Below are 22,961 nucleotides of genomic sequence, written 5' to 3' on the forward strand. Positions count from 1 at the left end.
ACATCCCAGTCATTTTAAAGACCCACTCCAATGAAAATCATATTTTTACTGTTTCTAAGATTTTCTTGTAGCATTTTTCTCATGATAAAGTGCATAAAATAACTGTATATTTACCCCATCTCTAACATCACACTCTCTATTTTTTTTTCCATCCAGATCAAAAAGAAATGCAGATAAACATAATTGTTATGAATAAAGTTTAGCCTCAAATACAAAAGGGGTTTGTAGAAATATATACATTGTTTGTTTGAAGATTCACAAAGCTGCTGGACAAGACAAGTAAAATAATAATAATAATAATAATAGTAAAATAAATCTGTATTTCTGAGCTTTATTCAAATCAGGATGAACCATGAGGCGACGATTAAAGTGCTGTTTGAAAAGGCTGTTTCAAGTGAAAGGGGCGGGCCAAATTCTCGCTGTTCAGCTCCATTCAGGTCCAACGGCGTCTTCATTTTCCTTGTCCAAGTTGGTATTTGGCTCAAAATTGTGCGACTGGATACCTCCATTATTACTCGCCATTATTGTTGCACAGCTAGTGTTAGCTTGGGGTTGTAAGAAGCTGTAAAATAGCAAAAGAGAGTCTAAACAAAGGGATGATGGGATATCAGCAGGGGCTTACTGCAGCGCCTACAGTACCGCCAACAACTCTGAGGCAAATTTCTGATGAACTGCTGTACTGCACAAACTTTGCCCAACACTGTTTTTTATTTTGCTTACAAAAACATCATAATTACAGTTTTCAAAAATAATGGGAACATTTTTTCAATAGATCAAAAGATGATTGGAGTGAGACTTTAGGAAATGAGTTCCATTTTCTCAATAAATAATGAAAAAAAAAATGTTTTTTTCAGCTTTACTTTTTAAAGTAAAATATCTGTGATTGTAAAATGAATGCAGATGGGTGATTTAATGAGAAATTGACACCCTGAGTGCTGCTGCATCTACTCTGCCCTCCAGCTTCAGGCAGAAGAAGCATAAAAAAGCGCAGATTAAAGGAGAATGGTGGATCAACTTCATCAGTTAATTAAACTCTATTGCAGCTTGATGAGCAATTAATCAAGGCAGCGTGCAGAGTGTCAGGCAAGGCTGAGCTCCTCGGGTGAGGTATATGTGTGCTGTACAGTATGTTCCCAGGCGGACAGCCCTGCGGGGAGCAGCACTTACCAAGTGAGCAGCTCTGAAATTGTACTGGGTTTAATGGGTTGGCTTTATGTAAGCATGTATCAATCACTCTCTGACATAAGCCTGCACCCTTTTAGAGTTCTGGGATTATGTCTCCCTCAGTGCCGAACTAACACAGAAACTGCTTGTCTAAGTCAGTCAAATTTCAAGAGTTTTGGAAATGCATTTATTTAAAACACATTGGTGGTAGAGCAAATGGAAGACTTGCTCAGATGGCAGAGGCAATAAAAGTCAAAGTTAATCACATTAATATGGAGGAATCTGTCAGCTAAAAGTGTCAAAAATACAAGATTTACTCAGCTAGGAGAGCTACTTGTTCATTTATGTTCTGAATAGTATTTTTTTAGGGTTTTATCGTCTTTCATTTACCTCTTTGGAGCCTGTGAAACAGTGTTTTTTATGCTATGGGAATTCAAGCTGCCAGTTTGTGACTAAATGCAGTAAATTTATTAATGAGACTTCAGGGAACATTAAAAGTCAATTGAAAGAGGCTATTAAAAGCAGCATTTTAATTGGTTAAGTCCCTCAACTAAAACTGTTTTTTTCTTCCTTTCTTTGAGTTATGGTCATAAAATGTTCAAAATTGTTTTATCGAGTGAAGTCCTTGAAAGAAAGTTTTGTTTTTTATATCGCAGATGCTTGGTTCATGCTAATTTGCGAATGTACATTCATGTAGTGAAAATTTTGAGAATTCAGTGAAAATCAGCCCTGGGGTAAGGTCTAATGATGCCAGATGCTCACAGTATCTGCTGCCTTTTGTTGTGTTTAATCCTACTGAGCCCGGCTCCGTTCGCCATCACTGAGGCAAACGAAAATGAAGAGCGGTTCATCACTGAGAATGACACAAATTTGAAGTAACACAAGATTTTAATAGTCTACAAGTGTCTGCAGATTATCCCTTTGCTCATTCAGATTGGAAAACCCGATAAGAGCGGTAAATCCTGCATCCATTCGCTTTTCAGTTTTTGTTGATTGTTGTTTGGGCCTCCGAGCAGCCTGTAAATTGTGTTAGTACTGTAGCTTTGATTCATCAGATTATATAATCTGTTGAAATTGCATTACAAAGCATACAATTGTCCTAGTTTTGGTAACATGGTGTGACACATTACAAATGGTTTTAATTGCACTGTAGCTTCTGGCTGTTCCGACATGCTCAGCTCGTTCCGTACTCTTAGGGGGCTGGGTTTCTGTGTGCATGGGTATGTGTGTTTAGTGGGTGGCTGAAAGAAGAGTCAGTTTGTGCACATAGGAGAGCTGGAGAATTGGGGAGAGCGATGGAGATGCAGTCTCGTATAAGCTGTGCTGACTGGATAATGACATGCAGAGTGCTGCGTTGCTTTAGTAGGTTGAGCCTCCAACCAGATGCTCCTTTCCAAGCTGCTCATAAGCAGAGAGCAGAAGGCTTCACCAGCATAAGCACTCCTCTTTGCTGGATTAACCAGGAGGATTCAGGAACTTCAACTGTGGACTGGAAAATTAGCTTATTAAAGCTGATACCCATCTTGTGGATGAGGCTGGGCTAGAACAAGCTTCAAACTCCCTTTGAACTTAATGTGTTATTTTACTTACACGTTTAGAAGTAAAATCTTTTCATGTAAAGTCATATCTTTTTAAGGCAAAGCCCTGAGGATTGATTTAAAAATCCAGATGGCACCATGATATAAAAGGCAGTGTCATGTTCTGATATTTCCACAGTTAAATTATGACCATGAAACTGACAGTTTGGAGCCGCTACCGATTTTACTCCACAAATTTCAAGCCAATATGAAAGGAGAATTATTCAGCTTATGATTTGTAGATATTTTTATTTCATCTAAGTTTTGTGTTGCAACTTTGAACCACAAAGCTGTTGCACAAAATCACAAAATGAATCAGGAATTAGAGATGAGGTCAAAGATTTTTTGTCTTTTATTATATCTCTGGTCTGTTAGCAAAAACTATCAACTTTGTATTATTTGCTCTGCTTGCTAAGAAAAAGCGTTCCATTATATATGACGCAATAAAAACGCTGAAGGTAATTTTCATAGGATCAAACGGAAACATACACACACAGTTAATTTTTGGTGTCAAGGTCTTGGAGCCTAGGCCTAGTAGGTGGAGAACAGGGTGGAGGAGGGCCGGGGAACTGTCTAGCATCCAACTATTCATGCATTTAAAGGTACACATTTGATTGGCTGAGAGGAATGGTTGGATATTCAAAGTGAAAACCTAATTAATAATGGTGTGTAGAGTTACAGAACAACCCAGTGTACCTGTAAGTTTGGTAGATCTTCCTTGTTGAAATTGTGCCAAAGCTTCACTAATTTGCCAAAATGTGTCTTACAAGCACTATTTGATAGGATTTTAAAGAGCAAAAGCAGTGTCCATGTTTTTGTCTTCTTTCTAGATCAATTTTATTTTAAAACTATGCTTTAGTTTGGCTATTATTCTTTGCACTTTGCAAAAGAAAATATCCAGCGAAGATTACTTAGTTTTTTGAGGAAATTCAAATTGAACATGAGAGGCTCTAACTTCTATAAAGACACTTTACTTAAAAAAATATATTTCAGTTACAAGATTTAAAGTTGATGTCAAATCTGGATTAAAATGAATAGTTCAAGAACTTTTTGAAAAGAGAAACAGTGAGAGTACAGAAGTAAGCAAATCATACATGAAATATCCACAGTAGTTTTAGCTTATTCTTTAACTTAAAAAAAAAAAAAATCTTTTAATTTTCAGATTCTGTCTGAATTTATGTCCAAATAAACAGATTACTATTTCTCACTAACTAATGTTTTGTTGTCTTTGTGCTTTTGTCATTTCAGGACAAAGGAAAGGTTGCTGTTGTTTTTAATGTTGGAACAGATGACATTAACATTGAGGAGAAAGCAAAGTTTGTAAATGATGGAAAGTACCATATAGTCAAGTTTACGAGGAGTGGGGGTAATGCCACTCTGCAGGTGGATGACCTGCCTGTCAATGAGCGCTACCCAACAGGTAAGTCCCTCCCTCTGCCTTTTCTATGTACTTTAAGTCAATTCAATGACTAATTGAAACCAGTTATATAAATGGCATTAGGATGTTCTGCAGCTAAATGTGCAATAATTTCTGTCTAAGTTTCTATTTTCAGCGACTGTTTAGAAATATACTAGTGTTGTTGAGCATTGCCATTTTGAAAGTGTGTTTTCTGTTTTTATTTATATGTCAAAACTAGAGATTGGTTAAGTTAATATAATTTAGAAAACACTTAAGTAAATCTGGTACTAATACAGCATTAAACAGCAGATGATCACCTACAGCACATTTCAACATCTATATAAATATCCACGTTGGTATTCATCATTTTGACAGCGTTCACCACAATTACTCACTCACTAAAAGCAGACTGTGTTAATTTTCTTAGTCATGAGTGTTACTAATAATTGTAATTGCCAATGACTTATCATGAAAACATTTTACATGACAGTGTAAGATAAATGCTGTAATTAACCCCCCGCGTGAGGACTGAGAATTTATTGGAAAAGCATTTTAGGTCTATACTGTAGGTCTGGCATAAGAGAGTTGGGATTTTTTACAGCTGCATATATCAAGCTGAAAATTAGGGGGTGAAAAAAAATCTTTCTGTCTGTAATTTTGATAGGGAAAGAATGTGATAATTAACTGTCAAATGGCAGCAGCTCGGCAACACTAGTATCTTTCAGAAGAGTGTTAACATGTTTTGAATTGAAATGCTCTGGTTGTTGATCCTGTTGACTTTTTTCTTCAAGCTTTGACAAAGACTATAGTTCAAAAGCATGATGCTAAAAACAACTTTACAACATTTTATTATTGGGCAGCTGCTTTACTGTATGTGTTAGATTGTGAGAATGCATATATGTTGAAGATAACAAATATCAGAGGAACCTAAACCTTTTTTTTTTTTATAATGGTTAGCGACCTTTAGCCTTGACCAGTGCATTCATCCACATAAAAGAATGTTTTACGATTGGGACTCCACTCTCAGCATACTCGCCTCAGGTGGAAGGCAGAAACTGATGTCTTTTGACATGATGAGGATGGCGTGGGACATTTACACAGGTTTGATGCTCCCATGCTTCCATTTCAATGTTTAAACAAAGGATATATTGAGAAGATTAGCTTTAAACGTTTAGCAAACTAGCTAACTTGGTTTGTTTTTGTATATCGTTTATTAAAACCGGCATATTCATTTATAAAAAAAAAAGCTTAAAATAGCGTTTTTTACTATTTCTTATTTCAAATACTTGTAAATCAGGAGCAGATAAAAAAAGTCTGTTTGATTAAGAGCTTTATTTGTTATTTTAGCTTCCTGCTCTGCTCCATTCCGATGCATTCATGTGTTAGCTTAAATAAACTAGCATCTGGTTCAAAACTCCAATATTGCTCACCATTTTTGTTACACCAGCAATGTTAGGTTATGAGGGGCTGTAAGCTAGCTTGGGATCATTTACACCAGGAGTCCCCAAACTTAGAGGCAATTTTCAAATGAACTCCTGCCGCTCTGCAGAAACTATGTCTTATAAAACTTTTTTTTTTTTAAATTTGCCTAAAAACGGCACAATAATAATACAAAGACCACTGGGAACGCTTTGGGTGGGTCTTTGCACATTTATTTTTATCCACAATAGCATGTAAATCATAGTTTTATATTAGAGTTACAACTTCAGCAAATAATTACACAACTTAGAAAATATTTGATAGTTGCTGAAGAATGAATCCATCACTTTTAGTTGAGTTCTGAGCCGCATAATGCTGCAGGGATTCCAACATCTTCCCTAACAATCATGCATCAGTGACACTGCCAAGTCCAGCTTCCCTATTAGGCCTGTTGCAAACTAATTACATCAATTCATAGTTACTGTGCACCCCCCCCCCCCATCCTTGTGCACAAAGCCATTATTCTCTCAGCTCTCCTTTAGTTTGATTAGTATCCATGTATGCCTCTAAACTCAGTCATAATAGCAGCCCTCAGCTACACTTAGGCTACTCACAGATCAACAATGATTATAATTCAACTCAACTCAACTCAGCTTTATTTATATAGCACTTTCACATAGCAGATAGCTAAAACAAAGTGCTGAACACTAAAAACATAAAAGACAGTCACACTAAGACAAGACAAATAGATACATAAAAAAATAAAATAGAAGCAGTAAAATAACAGTACAAAAACAGCAGAAGTCTCAAGATGGGTTAAAAGCCAGGGCATAAAAATGAGTCTTTAGACGCGTTTTAAAAATGGATAACGACGGTGCTTCTCTAATAAACAATGGCAAGGAATTCCAAAGTCTGGGGCCAGCAACCGCAAAGGCCCTGTCCCCTCTGAGCTTACGCCTGGACCTCGGTGTCTCCAGAAGGAGCTGGTCAGCTGATCTAAGGCATCGGGCCGGCGAATAAGGAGAAAGCAGCTCAGAGAGGTATAAGGGGGCCAGACCGTGTAAAGACTTAAAAACAAATAAAAGTATCTTAAAATGAATTCTAAAATGTACAGGCAGCCAGTGGAGCGATGCTAAAATCGGCGTGATGTGGTCTCTCTTACGTCCTCCAACCAAGAGGCGAGCAGCTGCATTTTGAACGCGTTGGAGGCGTGAGAGAGACGTCTGGCTAAGTCCAAGGTAAAGTGAGTTACAGTAATCCAGCCGAGACGTGATAAAGGCATGGATTACCGTTTCAAACTGTGCAGGAGATAAAAAAGGTTTCACCTTGGAGAGTTGCCGAAGATTATAAAAGCTTGTTTTCACCACTGAGCTGACCTGATGATCAAACTTAAAATGACTATCAAACTTAAAACCTAAATTAGAAACAGTTGATTTTAAAAAGTTAGTCAAATGACCCAGATCGATTGGAGATGATCGTCTGCGATCATTTGGTCCAAACATAAGTGCTTCTGTCTTGTTCTCATTCAAGCTCAGGAAACTTAGGGCCAACCAGTCCTTAATCTCTGCAAGGCATGAAAAGAGCGGGCTAGCTGAGAAGCCGTCCATCTTTTTCAATGGCAGGTATATCTGACTATCATCAGCATACAGGTGAAAAGAAACACCGTGTCTTCTGAGAATGGACCCTAATGGCAGGAGATACAAAGAAAACAGAAGTGGCCCCAAAACGGAACCCTGTGGGACTCCATAAGACACCCCAGCTGTTCTAGATTTAAAACCATCAAGATTGACACACATCGTCCGTCCTGTTAGGTAAGACCTAAACCAATCTAAAGCGGTACCTCGAATCCCCACCAGGTTCTGGAGCCTAGATATTAGGATATGGTGGTCCACTGTGTCAAATGCCGCTGATAGATCTAGCAGAACCAGAACCACATGATCTCCAGCATCAGTAGCCTGGAGGATAATAAAAGTAGACTGCCAAGATAAAAGTGACAGCTGGAGAGTGAGAAAGAGGGAGGAGGAGTTTACACTGAGGGGAGCGTTCACTTTCAAAGCAAAGAAATAATTGCTTCACCAGACCCTCAGTTGCTGCCCTCGTAATCTCATTAAAAGTCTGGTAATACACGCTCACGGACCATTACGAGTCTTTAGCACAATTATTAGAGTATAAATACTATATGAACACACACATGTGACTTTTTTCGCCTGTTTATTCTTGTCCAACCTTCATTCTGGAATACACACTGGGTGGCGAAAAAGAAGAAATAAATAAATAAAGATCTTGTTTCTACTGAGTCTTTGGCCATGGAAGTAATACCATCACATTTGTGCTGCCAGGCCTGCAGGGTACAGTGCAGCATCCTTTGGGGCAGCCAATGAACGCGCTCTGCTCACAAAGATAATGGACAAGTCACTGCCCTTATTCTTTTACTGTTATCAGAGCATGGTGCACTTACAGAGCTCCCTGTCTTTCACTTTGCTCAGCCCACACTTCCTTTTTTTCCTGTCCTTTTTACCTTTATCTGTCTACCCCTGCCCCCTTGTTGATCGCACCCACAGCTTTTTTCACCTTGCTCTTTTCTGTCTGCTTTGTGAGATACAAGGAAAGGGGGGTTAGCTTTATCCATCAAAGCTCTATCCTATCTAATCTTAGTTTTTTTTTTTTTTCTCTGTTATAGCCAAGAGCCTTTTTGGCCTATTATCTCAGCAGTCATCACTGAGCATGCTTGAAAACTGCTTCATTGGCTGTGGCTGAACTAGGAGAAAAGTGATGAAAAAGAAAAATAATAGTGAGAAGGGTCCTGCTTCCTAATTCTCTTGACTCCATGAGCAAAGTATTTGCATATTTGTTCATTTAACATGGTGAGAGTCCTAGGGCTTGTAATGAGATAAAGCTCCCGCCTTATCGGAACACTTTATTAACAAAAAAGAAAACAAGTGTGTAAGGGCAAAGTGGGTCGGGTGGGACGGCTCAGCTGAATCGCTGCTGTCTGGCAGTGGAGATAAGACAAGCTGTCCCACACCAAACCAAATCACCACTTAACAGCAGTCACATGCTCCGCTTGCAGGTGGAATGAATGGGCTCTGGTACTGCATCAGAGCCCAGGGGATAGCATTGTTTAACACTCCAGTGTCCCACAGTGGGGATCAATACACCATCAGACCTTGATTATATCCACACTTAATTAACCTCAGTATAAGGATAGACTGAGTGTGCCATGGGGTGCAGAGCCAGACTGATAAGCTCCACGGTCTTTGAAAATGGAACATGTTTTTGCACAAATGCGGAGGATTCTGGCACTGTGGCATGCTGTGCAAAGTGTGCACGTGTTGGCCGTGCATTGTGTCTGCAGCAGCCTGGAAGTCAAGGTGAATGTTTTCACTCCAGGCTTCTTGTCTCAAATCACTGCTTCCATTTAAAGAAAACTGCAAAACAAAAAAATATGGCATAAATCAGAAAAAGCATCACCTCAAGATAGTATAGAAACATTTGAACTTTTCTGAAAGGAAAATATGTATATATTGCAAAAAATATATATTTAATTTTATCTGTAGATTCCCTCCTCATAGGATTCAAAGTAGTTGGAATTGTAGACGTGACATAACAAACACTTAAAGGGAAAATAAATGGAACCAACTGAAGCTAAAAACCATTAAAAATACATGAGTTAACAACTAAAGTATTAGAGAGCACAGCTGTGTTTGACCAACACAATCATTTGCTCAAAATAAATCATATGATCCCCTGCATGAAGTGTGAAAAAAGAAAGGCTCTACATGAATTAATTCAATCTGTTTTATAAGGGAAATACATGCAGTCATAGCTGTGTATGAGTAAATGATTCAAATAATTGATAAAAGGGACATTTCACAACAGAAGTTATCTCAAAGCAAGAAGTTAAAGTCCCATTAGATGTCAGTGTTCCCAGATATCTTTAAATTATAAATGTTATTTTAGCTTAAAAAAAGTCAATTTTAGGACATAGTTTCTGCGGAGCGCCAGGAGTTCATTAGAAATTCACTTCTGAGCTGAGCAACTCCACCCCTCCTTCCCATCATCCCATCTGTTTACACACTCTCATGCAACCTTACAGCAATTTTAAGATCAGTTTTCTGATAGATATCCTCCATCATTAGAAAAATGCCACAAGAACATGTTAAAAACACAATTTTTATTGACATGGATCTTTAAGGAAGATGAGCGCACACATTATTTAAAAAATGTTGATTGATTGTTTCATTTATTCCCCTTTAACTCTCCTGTTGTGCACATTTTATAATGATCAATATTTAAGGAGAGGTTTGAGCACAGCAAAATAAAACTATATTTCCTCTCATTTCTGTGTTGTTGATCCTCTACAGTAATTCAGTCTGATGTGATTAGAAAAAAAAATCCTTTCATCAGAGCAAACGTGCATCTGTTACAAGGTTCCCTTCTTTCCTTCATGCCTTTGCAATCCTTTCCTCCCCGACGCCATTCTCCACCAAATCATTGTTTGTTACCGGTTCTTTTATCTGCTGGACCTGAATTAATATAGTTGATGGGACAAACATTGTCAATCTGCAGGAAGAATGGAAGTGACTGAATTCAATCTTAGCAGACAATACCAAAGGAAATGCAGTTAGAGACGGCGCCACTTTGCTGAGCGTCATCTGTTCTAGAGAGGTTATTGGCCTTAACAAAAGGGTGATGCAGAGTTTACTCTCATTAAAGCCAGAGTGTCCCCTCAGAGTTGGAGTGAAGACTTTCCCTTGTTGTACTTTTTTTTTTTTTTGACAGTTCCTTGGCTTGTTTTCTGAACAAAATGCTATGCGGTCATGGCTTTATGAGCTTTAGTTTTTGTCAAAGCTGCTTTCTCAAAGGTGTTTGTTCTTACTTTGACAATGTTCTCTAACGATTTTCTCTTGCTAGATTGTATTTTCTGTGAATTGTAATCCTGTAAACAGTTTTTGTCAGTTAGGTTAATTATAAATAAGATGTTTATTGGTACTGAATTGTTAATTTACTCAATAAAGGTTATTTAAATAATCCATTTAAAAGATTTTTATTTGATATAACTAGTTTAAAAGCAGGTTAAATAGACTAATGATAGATAGAAAGTTGAGATAAAGATTTTTTTGCAGTGAAAATGTCTGTCATTTTGTTTGTTTTTTAATATATTTATTAACTAGATAAATCATTTACATGGCAGTTACTCTCTAATTAATATAGGTTAAATGTGTCAGCTAAAATACAATAAAGTGAGTGAAGTTTGTTTAAATAATGTTTGATAAATATGTTTTTTTAATCTTAAAATTTTTTAAATATAAAGCCATCTGTGCAGTTGTATAAATCCAGCATTAAGTATGAATATTAACCTTTGACCTTACAGATTGTAACCAATGAAATGTCTCTTTAAACTTTAAAGGCAACAATGATAACGAACGCCTGGCGATTGCTAGACAGCGAATCCCATACCGACTTGGTCGAGTAGTTGACGAATGGCTACTCGACAAAGGTAAAATCCCATTAAAATTTCAAATAAAATAAATTGATCATAACCAGGTTGTAGAGTTATTTTGTCAATAATAAACCTTAAAATATATAAATGTTCAGTAAAACCATTAAATTTAAAATAATTTTATTTTGTAGTGTTTTATCCTTTTCTTAATAATGTATTCATTTTACAACTGTCTTAATACGTGTTTCTTTTCAACTTGCGGTTAAAGGGACTGTAAATATGGACATAAATTGACTTAATGGAGTAATAACATCATTGTAAACATGTCAATAAATTACTCTAGCATATTGCTGTAAACACATAAATGATCAATGTAAACGTTCATTAGCTGCTAAGTGTTCTTTTAACACTTCTGAAAGATTTATGTATGCATATCCAGAATAGGAAATTCTTTACTGAGATTTGACCCATTCTGATTAAACTTCTAGCAATTGTAAATAGTCTGCAAAAACAATTGGCATCAGAATTTGTGAGTCCCTTTAACAGATGCTGTAAATATGTATAGGGCTTTAGATATAGGAGCTGTAATATAAAACAAACTGAATGCATGCTGTGTTGTTTTTTTAATTAAGTTAAGTGACTAATTCATATTTCTTTTCATTAAAAATGTAAAATTGAGCCCTATCATGTTTATAAATTGTTGTTTATTCCTCTTTTACATTTTGGATATCATGTCATGAAAGGTTTTTTTGAATTATTTGTGTACTAAACCATAATCTTCATGTTTTGTTTGGTTTATTTTTTAATTATTCTTTGGCTGCTTTTGCTAAAAGGATGAATATTAACAATTAAGAACCTCCTGCCTGCTTCATGCTTTTTAAATAGGAGAAGTCCAACTCTCTCACAGTCTGTCTATTTTTATTAAAGCACATAATGTTAATGATCCTCACTGAATTATATGCTTCTGGCGTTTGTTTTACAAACCATTTAATAATGATTATTTTCTGAGGTAATTTAATGCAAGCTGCCCGTCTGCTGAAAACATTTTTTTAAGGTTACAGGTAATTAAACTAAGGCTTCTTATTTTTCTTTTTTTGTAGATTTTCATTAGATTACACTTTTAGCAAAGCATTGATTTTATTTCTTTTTTTATTCTGTTTAAATTTTGTTCTTCCTTTCCATAGGCATCTCATCATTATAATTGCAATAAATTACCAGGGTTTGCCTCTACACCCTGTAATTTATTGGTCTCATTAGCCACTGGGCAAATAATCTGTCTTTCTGTCTATTTTTATTTCCTGCTCTGTAAAAGTGGCTGAGTCCACAGTTCAACATTCTTGCAACATCCTTTTTCCACAGGGCGACAGCTTACAATCTTCAACAGCCAAACCACTATACAGATTGGGGGCTGGGAGCGAGATCGGAGTCAGTCTTTTCAGGGCCAGCTCTCAGGCCTCTACTATAATGGCTTAAAGGTGTTCAACATGGCCGCTGAGGGGGATTCCAACATAAAGATCCAGGGAAGTGTGCGGCTTGTGGGGGATTCACCTTCCTCTATCACGCCACAGTCGAGCACCACAGCTAACCGATCAGAGACGTCCACATCCATCATGGAGATCACCACTACCACCGCATCCAGTAGGAGAGTCAAGCAGACAACACCACGAGAGCCTCAGCAGGTACGAATATAAACCTATTTTGTCTTGCTATCTACTTGATCCATGTCATTATATCATTAATACAGTGGCCCAGAAGTCCAAATCACATCAGTAAATTACAAAAAAATATATTAAATATCCCAACATGTAAAAAGCTAAAGCAAATAATAATTTAAATAAATACATTTTAGAAATCAAAACACAGTTACAGAAAACAAAACACAAATTAAAAAAAAAGAAAAGAAACAGCATAAAAAATAGAAATGTTTCAGAAAACAAAAGTAATTTCCAGAAATCAAAAATGTGCATTACCTTCAATATTGCTAGTGTGAATGTTTTTTTCTGAATGTGGTTGCTGAAGATGCTAAAGCTGTTAGCTGAATTTGGTGTAATTACTGAAGGGAGTTTGGTAATGCTATTTGGATAATGCTAAAGATGCTGAAGTATTTCAATATATAAAACCTTATTATGAGTCCAATTAGCAAAAAAAAAAAAAAAAAGCTTGCTTGTTGTTAAAATACTGGTGAAGCTAAAAAAAATGATCCTAAAAAAACCTAAGTACATAGCTCAAAATGTTTGCATGTTTCTAAAATATTAGTTTAACTTAAAAAATAGCCTAAAAATCCCCAGTAGATGTCAAACTAGCCAAAAATGTTAGCATGTTTCTAAAATATTAGCTAAGCTCAAAATTAGCCTTATAAACGTCCGTAGCATTAATGTCTTGAACGTGCTTAATGTTTTGGTACCAATAGGTTTCTAAATGCACAAAGAATTGGAAGAATTTCGTGAGAAAAAAAATAGCAAAAATTGGGTACAATTCTAAATTGTGTAAAATTGATGAACACCAAAAGTACAAGCATGAATGTCCTGAATTTACTGATTTTTTTTTAGACCAAAATTGCATAAGTTGAAAAGTGCACAAATAATTTGAAAAAATTCCCATTGACGCAACATGGGCCCAAAAATCGTATTAATTCCGTTATATCTTAAAAACATACAAATATCAAAAGTAGAAGCATTTAACCAGCTGAATATTTTGATACCAAGAATGCAGAAATTGCTTGAAGTGTGTATGAGTTTTTACGTGCTAAAAAACATACAGAATCTGACATATACTATAAGAAAGAGAAACAGGGTCCTTGTGGTGTGAACGCTGACACATCATTCTCACAAATAAGAAATCAGAAAAGGTAGCTATTATGAGACATCATTGATTGGATGGTTATTGGATGGGTATTTGACATCTTCCTACAGAAGATATTTCTTAAAGCTCCTGCAAACTTTGGGTGATTGGTCAAGTCTTTACCACAGTTTTGGCTTTCCCTCTTCTTCAAAACTCAAATGTCATCATCCACATAGCGATGTCCCATAATACCTACCTTTTTAGGTTTCTTATTTTGATTTTTTTTAATGAAATTTTTGAATTGTAGAAATGTCTTGTTTTCCAAAATTTGTTGTACATTTTTTTCCTGATTAAAGTCTCATTGATTACAACAATAATAATGGTATCATATAAATAAAATGTTGGTGCACATGTTAAAATTTCCCAGCAGATACCTCAGTTTCTCACCACATTTTCCAAACGTGTAAATTGTATCAGAGAAAAAAAAGGAAAAACCTAAAAGAGAGTTAAATAAATGTGATGCAGTACACCAAAACACATCATCATTATAGGATCATGTGAAGGATTCCTGGCTTTTTTTTAGTACACCATCCATCTCCTTGTGTCCCTTAACTGGTACACTGAGAGAAAATGAGTCCATTTTTTGCACGACTGGAAGCAGCACCACAGGCTCTCTTTTGAGAATTTCTCCCATTTGCAATCAGATATGGCCCTATGATGTGTGCCTCTGTGTGTGTCTTAGAGTGATAGCCATCATCCAGGTTCTCCATCATTTTTATCTGTCCTGCATGAGTGGTGCAGCATCTGCAGGAGCATATTACCTCTCAAATGTCACAATGTGTGACTAAACAATACCACACACAACGTGAGAGCTATCCAATAAAGGGGGGTTCCTGCCACTCTTTGCCAAATACAGAAGACATCTTCTCTTAAATCCTGCGGCTGTAATGAGCCATGAATTTTATTTATGACTGTGCGCAGAAATCATCCTACATCCCATTAAGAATATTCTTATTTTTGGCTAAAATATTGACAGTTTTTACTGTATTATGCTTCGTGTGCATTTGATATAATGACATTTACTGAAAAATGACAATAAATGAAGGTCTATGTTTTTATTTATTTCACACTAATTAAAAAAATGTGTCTCTGGGAGGATTTTTTTTTCTGAAAAAGACAAAAATATTAAGCAGATTTTGGAAGTCTCCTGGATGTTTTTAAGGTAAAATATGCTGAGTCATTATAGTCCTTTTTTGGACTTAAGGAACTCTTTTTGAATCAGCCTTAGTCATCTTTTATAAATATGGTTTTTTAGCATGTATTTGTGGAGATTTACTGGATTGAATGAAATCTCATGTCAAGGAGGAAGTGAATTTCACTTTTTGGTAGGTAATTTTTAAAAGGAGCAGATTTGAGATGAGTGCTTTTTACCTAAAAAATTTTTTTTTATTTTTTTGGGTAGCTGTGCACTTAAAGACCCACTACAAGGAAAATCAGGTTTTTGGTATTTTTAACATCTTCTTGTATCGTTTTTCTCATGAACTTCTTTTTCTTTTGCTTTTGGCTTTTCCCTTCAAGAGTCGCCACAGTGAATCAGCTTCCATAGGTCTGATTCGCATGTTTGGTTTGGCAAAGATGCCCTTCCTGACACAACCCTCTGTATTTATCCGGGCTTCACTCCATTCTTATGCCTCCACTTGTAGACAAATAGATCCATGTACGTCTCTGATTTCCCTGTCTGTGCTGGCATCTTTTGCTCATAATTGTATAACTCCAGTAACAGCTTGGGGTTGCGAGCTAGCAGGGAGGCATGTAAACAGAGATGATGGGTAATGGGGGCAGGCTTACTCCGTGCCTGCAGTTCAATCCACAACTCAGAGACAAATTTCTAATGAACTGTAGAAACTTTGATCTAAAAATCCTACAGATTTCTTGATTTTGGCTAAAAATGATATAATCATAATTAAAAGACAACTAGGAACACTTATTAAAAAGATTATTGGTGTGTGTGACGGTGTAGCACCGTCAGCTGATAGCTGCACCCGGACACGCACGCACACACACACCCGCAGCCACACACACGCGCTCCATTCATCCTAAACACTTACGTTCTTCTCTGTCCCTCTCCCTCTGCAGGTCCCCCTGGGTGCACACAGGGTTGCCGACACGTAATCCATACACATACATTTACATATAGCCAAACACGCCGTCACCTGTAGCTCTTTTCTTTTGTTTACAGGAAGTTCGCGTCCGATCCTGCCGGTCACGTGACTTACCTGACTCTTACATTTATTTATTTTATTTATTTATTTCTTTTTAGGTGGACCCAGAAATCGCTGTTCATACAGAAGCAGATGTTTTCAGTTAGTCTGAGAAATGTTTTTGTTTACTTTAATTTATGAAAAGTATTTTTACAACTGTTTGAGATGCCACAACTAATTGATTGCAACGCCCACTGGGAGGGGCATGGTGAGTTTAAAAGGAAGTGGAAATGTTTGGGGTGGGGCTCTGAAGCTGTGTGAAGCACTGTGAAGTGAACCCTTGTGAGCAACAGATGTGCTCATTTCCTTTAATAAAAGGTAAAAAGTTTATCCTTGGCGCCTCTGCAACCTTTATTGCAACTGCATTCTGGTTTCTGGACATTTGTTCTGAGGACACCCACGACAGTGTGGGACTTTAAAAAACTGAAAGCATGAGATTCTTTTTGAATGTTTTAATCAATAACAATTTATCATGTTGAATTCATACATGCTTTAGTTTTTGATGCAGTCAGCACACACTTCATACTGAAGGTTTCACATAACTAAAAACCAATTTATTCTTATTGATTTAAAATGTACCAAGTTGTGAAGCTCCACATGGGATTTACTGTGTAATATTGCAAAGACGCTTGTCCTGCTCACTTATAAGGTCCAGGCAAACATTAAAGTTTCATCCAGCACTCATATGGAAATAAAGGTCACAGGATTAAAGAGTTGCTCAGTGATGGCAGAGATGATAAATGAGGCGTGCAAAACCGTGCTCATTGGGAGATGTCAGCATGTTCAGTTTGACAACCTGATGAGCTCCCGTGCTAGGACATTATTGTCTCAGAGCGCCGCGCCCACAAAGACATCATGTTTGGATTCAGGAAGGGGAGATGGTGCATGCGTTCTCCTTTTTGTTGAACACTCAGCATTTAATTTTTCCCCAATGGCCCCAACTCATCTGTTGGTGAGTTTAATTTGCTGACTGCTTTCATGCCCCAACAGTCACAAGCATGTTTGGCCTGAAAAAGACAGTGGCTAACACACACAGAGTGGTGAGGTTAGGCTGAACCAAAACATGAACTGTGCAAAAGTAGGAGAGGATGAAACATTTTTAGAGAAACAGAGTTAAAGTGCTTTAGTTTTATATTTAGCAGGAACTTTTAAAATTAAGTTAACCTTTAGGCCATCTCTTGTTAGAGTTATGTAACCGCTAAAAATCTGTTTTAACTGTGGGGGCTCTAAATGTCAGAAATTTCTCAAAATCAGAATGTACAATATCAATAAAAAATGTACATTCTATTCTATTATTTTCTATTCTATATTCATATTATTTGAATAATGAATATCTATATTGCAACGGTGAAGCATGACAACCATTCAACTTTTTGACAAAAAAAGAAAAACAGATGTTTGCCCCCCAGTAATATTTTTCCCTTCTTTTATCTAAAGTCTGTGTCTGCATTAAAATGGAAAAAATGAGACATTCACATCTGAGTATGAAAGCAAATCATTAAAATTTATACAAATATTTTCAGCAACTTGACATTTTCTATACAAAGTTTCTGGCCTTTAAAAAAGATTTTGAGTAATTCAAAAAATAAATAATAAAAATGTCGTCATTTAAAACATTTAATCAAAATGTAACATTTTGTGTTAATTTTGGGCCAATCTGTTTGTTTTAATAGATTCCATGTTGTCCTAAAAAAATTAATAATAGTAAATCTGTATGTGAAATAAAACATATTGACTGTAAGTTCACAATTTTGAATGGCAGGTAGGAAGCAGAAAATCTACCTGTATTTCTAGTAATATTTTAGACTTATCCAGAGATTATGTGAAAAATACTAAATAACAATTAAAAACGAATTTGACCTTTTAAATGCTGTCTTTATTGCTTTTTTTTAAAATACTAAAGTATGTATAATGAATTTAAAGTCTCTGAAAGTTAAACTGAGTTCATAAATTAATGGCCACAATTGGAATATAGTATTAACATAAAATGGTGAATAGTATGGAGTGATACAAAATACTTTTTTATAATGGCTGATGCACTTTTTCATTTAGCTGTAATTTAATTGGTAATAATTTCTTATTTTTCCTGCCCTTTTTATTTAATATTTATTATTTGTCATAAAGATAATCACTGTAATTTATTGCTTGAATGTGTGAATGACAAATAAAGTACTATCTATTGACTATAATTTTTTTTAGAAAATACGTACAAACGCTAATAGTAATTAAACAAACAAACAAAAAAAGATGAACAGTTTGCATTAAGATTACAGGTTTGCTTTAATACCAACACTCAGTGAGGGCTAACTGGCTTGGAGTTTCCAAACTAGGGAGTCAAATACTGTCTGACGTGCCCTTTTCCGCTGCACGCTTCCTGTCCCGTACGTGGGAGGTATCATATTGTATGTGCTCGACTATCAATGGAATAAATGAATGCAGCACAGACTGCTGACATCCAAGCAAGTTACACCATGAAGTGCATGAAAACCTGCAGTGATGCTCCTGTTTATCTGCAGACATGCTCACTTGAAATATTTGAACTCCTATAGTGGGATTTGTCCATCCATCCATCCATCTTCTTGTCCGCTTCGTCCCTTTCGGGGTCACGGGGGTGCCGGAGCCTAACCCGGCTACTGATGGGCGAAGGCGGGGTTTACCCTGGACAGGTCGCCAGTCTGTCACAGTAGTGGGATTTGAATTATTGCATTATTTTTTTAAGTTAAGCAATAAATAAACTAATTTTTATTTTACATATTTCTGCTTATTTCTATTCTATTCTATTTTATTCCTAAGATAAATATTTAAAAATCTTTATCTAACGGTGAAACATGATTTTTAATCAACTTCTTGACTTTAGAGGAAAACTTTCTTACTTTCTCAGCAAAAGGAAAAAAAAAAAAAAGGAAACTAAACTTGTCCTCTATCGGGAGGAGCCACTGAGCCACTGCTCTTGACAGTGATGGATCCTCACCTGCATTGCTTGGTATTATCACCGCCCACCAGCACCCATTCAGTACATAAATCTCACATGAATTTCTGGTGCGAGGCTGATATTGACCTCATAAGTTGGTATTAGCCACAGCAACATGGAAGGACTTAATCATTCTAATGTATTGACTACTTCTCCAGTCATTGAACCTCATGGGTTTTTTTCAGATCTTATTTAGATTGCTGACGTTTCTTTTATTAGTTTTGCATTAGAACCCACCTGTGCTGAAAGAAGTCAGAGGATCACTTCTTTTTATGCCTGCAGAACTTGATATGAGAGACAAATCTGACTCTGACTTCATGTGGCATTTTTGTTTCTTTGAAAAAAAAACATTGGTGTTAATTTATAGCTTGTTTGTTGCTGGTAAAAACCCAGACGTGACTGCCAGCCGCCTGTTTCCAGAGAGAATGAATGGTCACTATAACACATCAATAGGCAATTGGTCCCACTTCCTGCAGTAACCCTGACTGAGGTGTGTAATGGCCATTCAGTCAAAGTGAGGGACATTCAAAGCACATTGTGTTGGCCATTTCATTTGCAGTCACGTATGGATGAGGTCAGGCTGAACTAGCTCTCAGTGGGTGTTTGTCTTGATCCGTGATGGGGGGGTCAAAACCTTGCATCGCAGTATTTCAGAGATGCAACAAAAGATCTTTAGCCAGTTGCTTAAAACCCAAGTGGCTGCATGGCTGTGTGTTTTTCTTTGTAGCAAGTTATCACAATTTGTACTACAAATAAAAGCAGAGCAATCTTCAGTTCTTTTTAAATTCCTAATATACATTTCTTCCAGCATCAACATCATTCAGCAGAACAGCTGCAATCATTGGCATCGTCCAGCATTAAGTTGGAGTGTCTCATAAAAGCTAATAAATCATACAAATCATCAGCCTAAGCATGAAGGTTGTTGAACATTCATTTTATGAATATCTGGTTCTATTTTTTTCCACCTGAACACTCACCAGCAGTGTAATAAAGTTAGTGTCAGGTTAATTTGAGAAAGAAAAATCTTTAACAATTTGGTTTCCAATACCAACTAAAACTGCAGCGTTTCTCCCTAATAATCATCACAGCTATTTATCTTCATTGCTTAATTCTACCTAAAGGCCTGGTGGTGATTGTTCTTGTTCCAGTATGGATTATTGTTTCACAAACCCAGCTGCTGTTTACTCTCCACATCCTGCAGCTCAAACCCCAACAAACATTTGAATGCAAGCTACTTTTGATGATTTTTGTCTAACCTTCTAGTTTTTTTTTAATTTGAAATCAGTTTATTCTTTATTTAGACTGAGATTTTCCTCTTTAATATTATGACTTTTGACATTCTTATTTTTTGTGTTTTTAACCCAAAATATGAAGGTTTTTTTTTTTCCCCACAACTTTTGGTCATAATTTAAAAATGAAAAAGCACATTTATTTCACTGATTATGCATGTTATTAATTAAAAATAATCCCTACTAATTGAATCTAATCTTCAAGTTTTGTTTTTCTATGATTTTATTATATTTATTTTTAAAATGTGGTTTAGGAACTAAAGCTCATCCTGACTCTCTTGCTGTGGAAATGAAAGAAAAGCCGGAAGAAGTAAAATATACAATCAATTTGTCATTTATACATGGGCATGCCAATGTATCCCATTGAGTTTGTTTTTTTTTTTAATCATAATCTTGCAAACAATTGTTTTCAAGTTAGCAGATTTACTTCTCTTTACCTATAAAAATACGTTTTTAAACCAATTGAATCAAACAACGAATAAAAAAGGTACCATGTTGGCAGATTAAGTGGTTTAAAACTAGAACCTAGACTGTAAGTATACGCAGATGCCACATAAATTATGAATAAATCAGCGCTTTGTTAAATGTTTTGACTAAATAAATCTGAAGGAAGAACTAAACTCACACAACAGGAATCCTAAATGAACAGCTGGATATATTGACTCGTAGCCAAATATGCTTTTTTTTATTTAGCTCAACTGTAGTTTTACATTTACTAGACATGATAATCTACAGTCCAAATCAATGATAAACCAAAACACTTGAATAGATGAAAAAAATGGCAAAAATAGTTTATTATTTTTTCATGTGGCAATTCTATTATTTTCATGCAGCACTTATTTAGCATGAATCAAATTCCAGAATTATATTAAAGTTTGCTGGTTGGACTGTTTAAAGTTTTTTTTTTATCAAGTAAGGCACAAATATGCTAACCTATGTAATAAAAACGAAACACTCAGCGATCTATGAATTCACCTTCAGTACGCCAATCACATCTGCTGTTTACAGTGACGTAGGAATGACACCAATCCTTCCATTAGTGTAGCTTTCATTCAAAATAATGCATGATGGTTTCAAAAAGTTTTTAGTTTTGAACTTTTTGGTTTCAAACAAACATCCCAATAGTTATGACCCATAATTGGAAAAAATCCTTGGACTTTGAGTGGAGCTTCACCTGTTTTTTTAGACAATTTTCTCATTGTTTTGATCGTATCTTTGCTTTGTTTTTGGATTTATACATTTTGATTTTGTCTCTACATGTTCGATCTTTTGCTATTAAAAATAAAAACTGTTTGACCTCAATTTTTATGATTTTATGCAGTAAAAATAAGAAAATTTACCCATCGAATTGAGTTTTTCCATTCCCAGCTTCGTTGTGGAATTATTTTATGATATGATCCAAAATATATTTGTAAGAAAAGAAACTTGCGTTGTTCTAAAAAAGATTGAAATCAAGCATTGATAGAAAAACAGTTTTAAAGATAGATAAATAGAGTAAATTGTAAAATTATTTAAATAAAAAGCTCTAAAAGGGTTAAACTAACTGTTTTATCACCTGACACCCAACACTTCAGACTGACTCAATTGCATGAGAAAAAGACTTTAGTGATTTAATTCTGCTCACCTTACTTCCACACTTGGTTTCACAAACTATTACAATATAAAAGTGATGAAATCTGATATTTCCTTATCCCAAGATTGCATTTTTCACCTTTAAATTAGGAAACATGTAAAGCTGCTTTTCGTTTTGATTCATTTGATTCAGTGGATAGCGATCTTGTCTCACAGTGAGAAGACTCTGGTTCTCCACATCTTCCAGTGTGGAGTTTGCATGTTCTCCCCGTACATCTGTGGATTTCCTCCAGGTGCTCCAGTTTCCTCCCACAGTCCAAAAACATGCTTCATAGGTTAATTGGTGTCTCTAAATTGCCCCTAGGTGTGCATGTGAGTGTGGTTGTGCAGCCCTGCAGTAGACTGACAGCCTGTTCAGGGTGTACCTCACCTTTGCCCAACAGTAACTGGGTTGGCTCCAGCAACCCATGACCTCAAAAGGGATTCAGTGGTTTCTGAAGATGGATGGACAGACTTTCAGAATAAAATACACAGCGAATATACTTTGACTTTAACACTTTAAAGCTCATTCTATTATCACTTTTTTTAAACCTTCATCAAACACACTTCCTGCATATACGGTTTTTTGTTCTTAAGAACCTGAATGACGCTTTAAAAATATTCTAAAAGAAAGTCTTCATTTTTCTCTCCAATCTTCACAGAACATTATTATAGCTTGTTTTGCATTGTTACCGCCTGACAGGCTGTAGCTGAATGGAAAATTACTGAAATGTAACCGTTTTTAAATTCTTTTTTTGTCTCATAACTGCATTAGGAATTGCTTGTCACATTAGTAAAGAGTGTTTGATTCAGGTCGTAAAAAAGCCAGTCATCCTGTTTCCAACTCAGTGCTCACCGACCAAAGGAGGCAACAGGCACAGTGAAGTCAAAGGTAACTAATGAGGCAAACAGTAACGCACATTAACAGGCCAAAAGATTAATCACCAGAGGTACAGTCGTTTTGGATGAATCTTATTTCATTTACAATAAGAGACCAAATTGCCCAACACTTGTTTGGGTTTAGTGTCGGTGCCTTGCATAGATGT

The 22,961-nt window shown here is 36.1% G+C and overlaps 1 protein-coding gene across 30 annotated transcripts in view; it reads left to right on the forward strand.

The window, feature by feature from the left end:
• Positions 1-22,961, forward strand: part of LOC112161706 (neurexin-1a) — a 247,571-nt gene that overhangs the window by 196,613 nt on the left and 27,997 nt on the right. For 24 of the 30 annotated variants that reach the window (XM_024297065.2, XM_024297057.2, XM_024297069.2 and 21 more), the window contains 3 exons: positions 3,990-4,161; positions 10,970-11,059; positions 12,362-12,681. In XM_024297065.2, the coding sequence (XP_024152833.1) occupies positions 3,990-4,161; positions 10,970-11,059; positions 12,362-12,681 (582 nt within the window). The remainder of the gene's footprint in view (positions 1-3,989; positions 4,162-10,969; positions 11,060-12,361; positions 12,682-22,961) is intronic. The other 6 variants (XM_024297074.2, XM_024297081.2, XM_024297072.2 and 3 more) reach the window with 1 other exon arrangement.

Source organism: Oryzias melastigma, linkage group LG15, assembly GCF_002922805.2.
Source record: "Oryzias melastigma strain HK-1 linkage group LG15, ASM292280v2, whole genome shotgun sequence".
Classification (NCBI taxonomy): domain Eukaryota; kingdom Metazoa; phylum Chordata; class Actinopteri; order Beloniformes; family Adrianichthyidae; genus Oryzias; species Oryzias melastigma.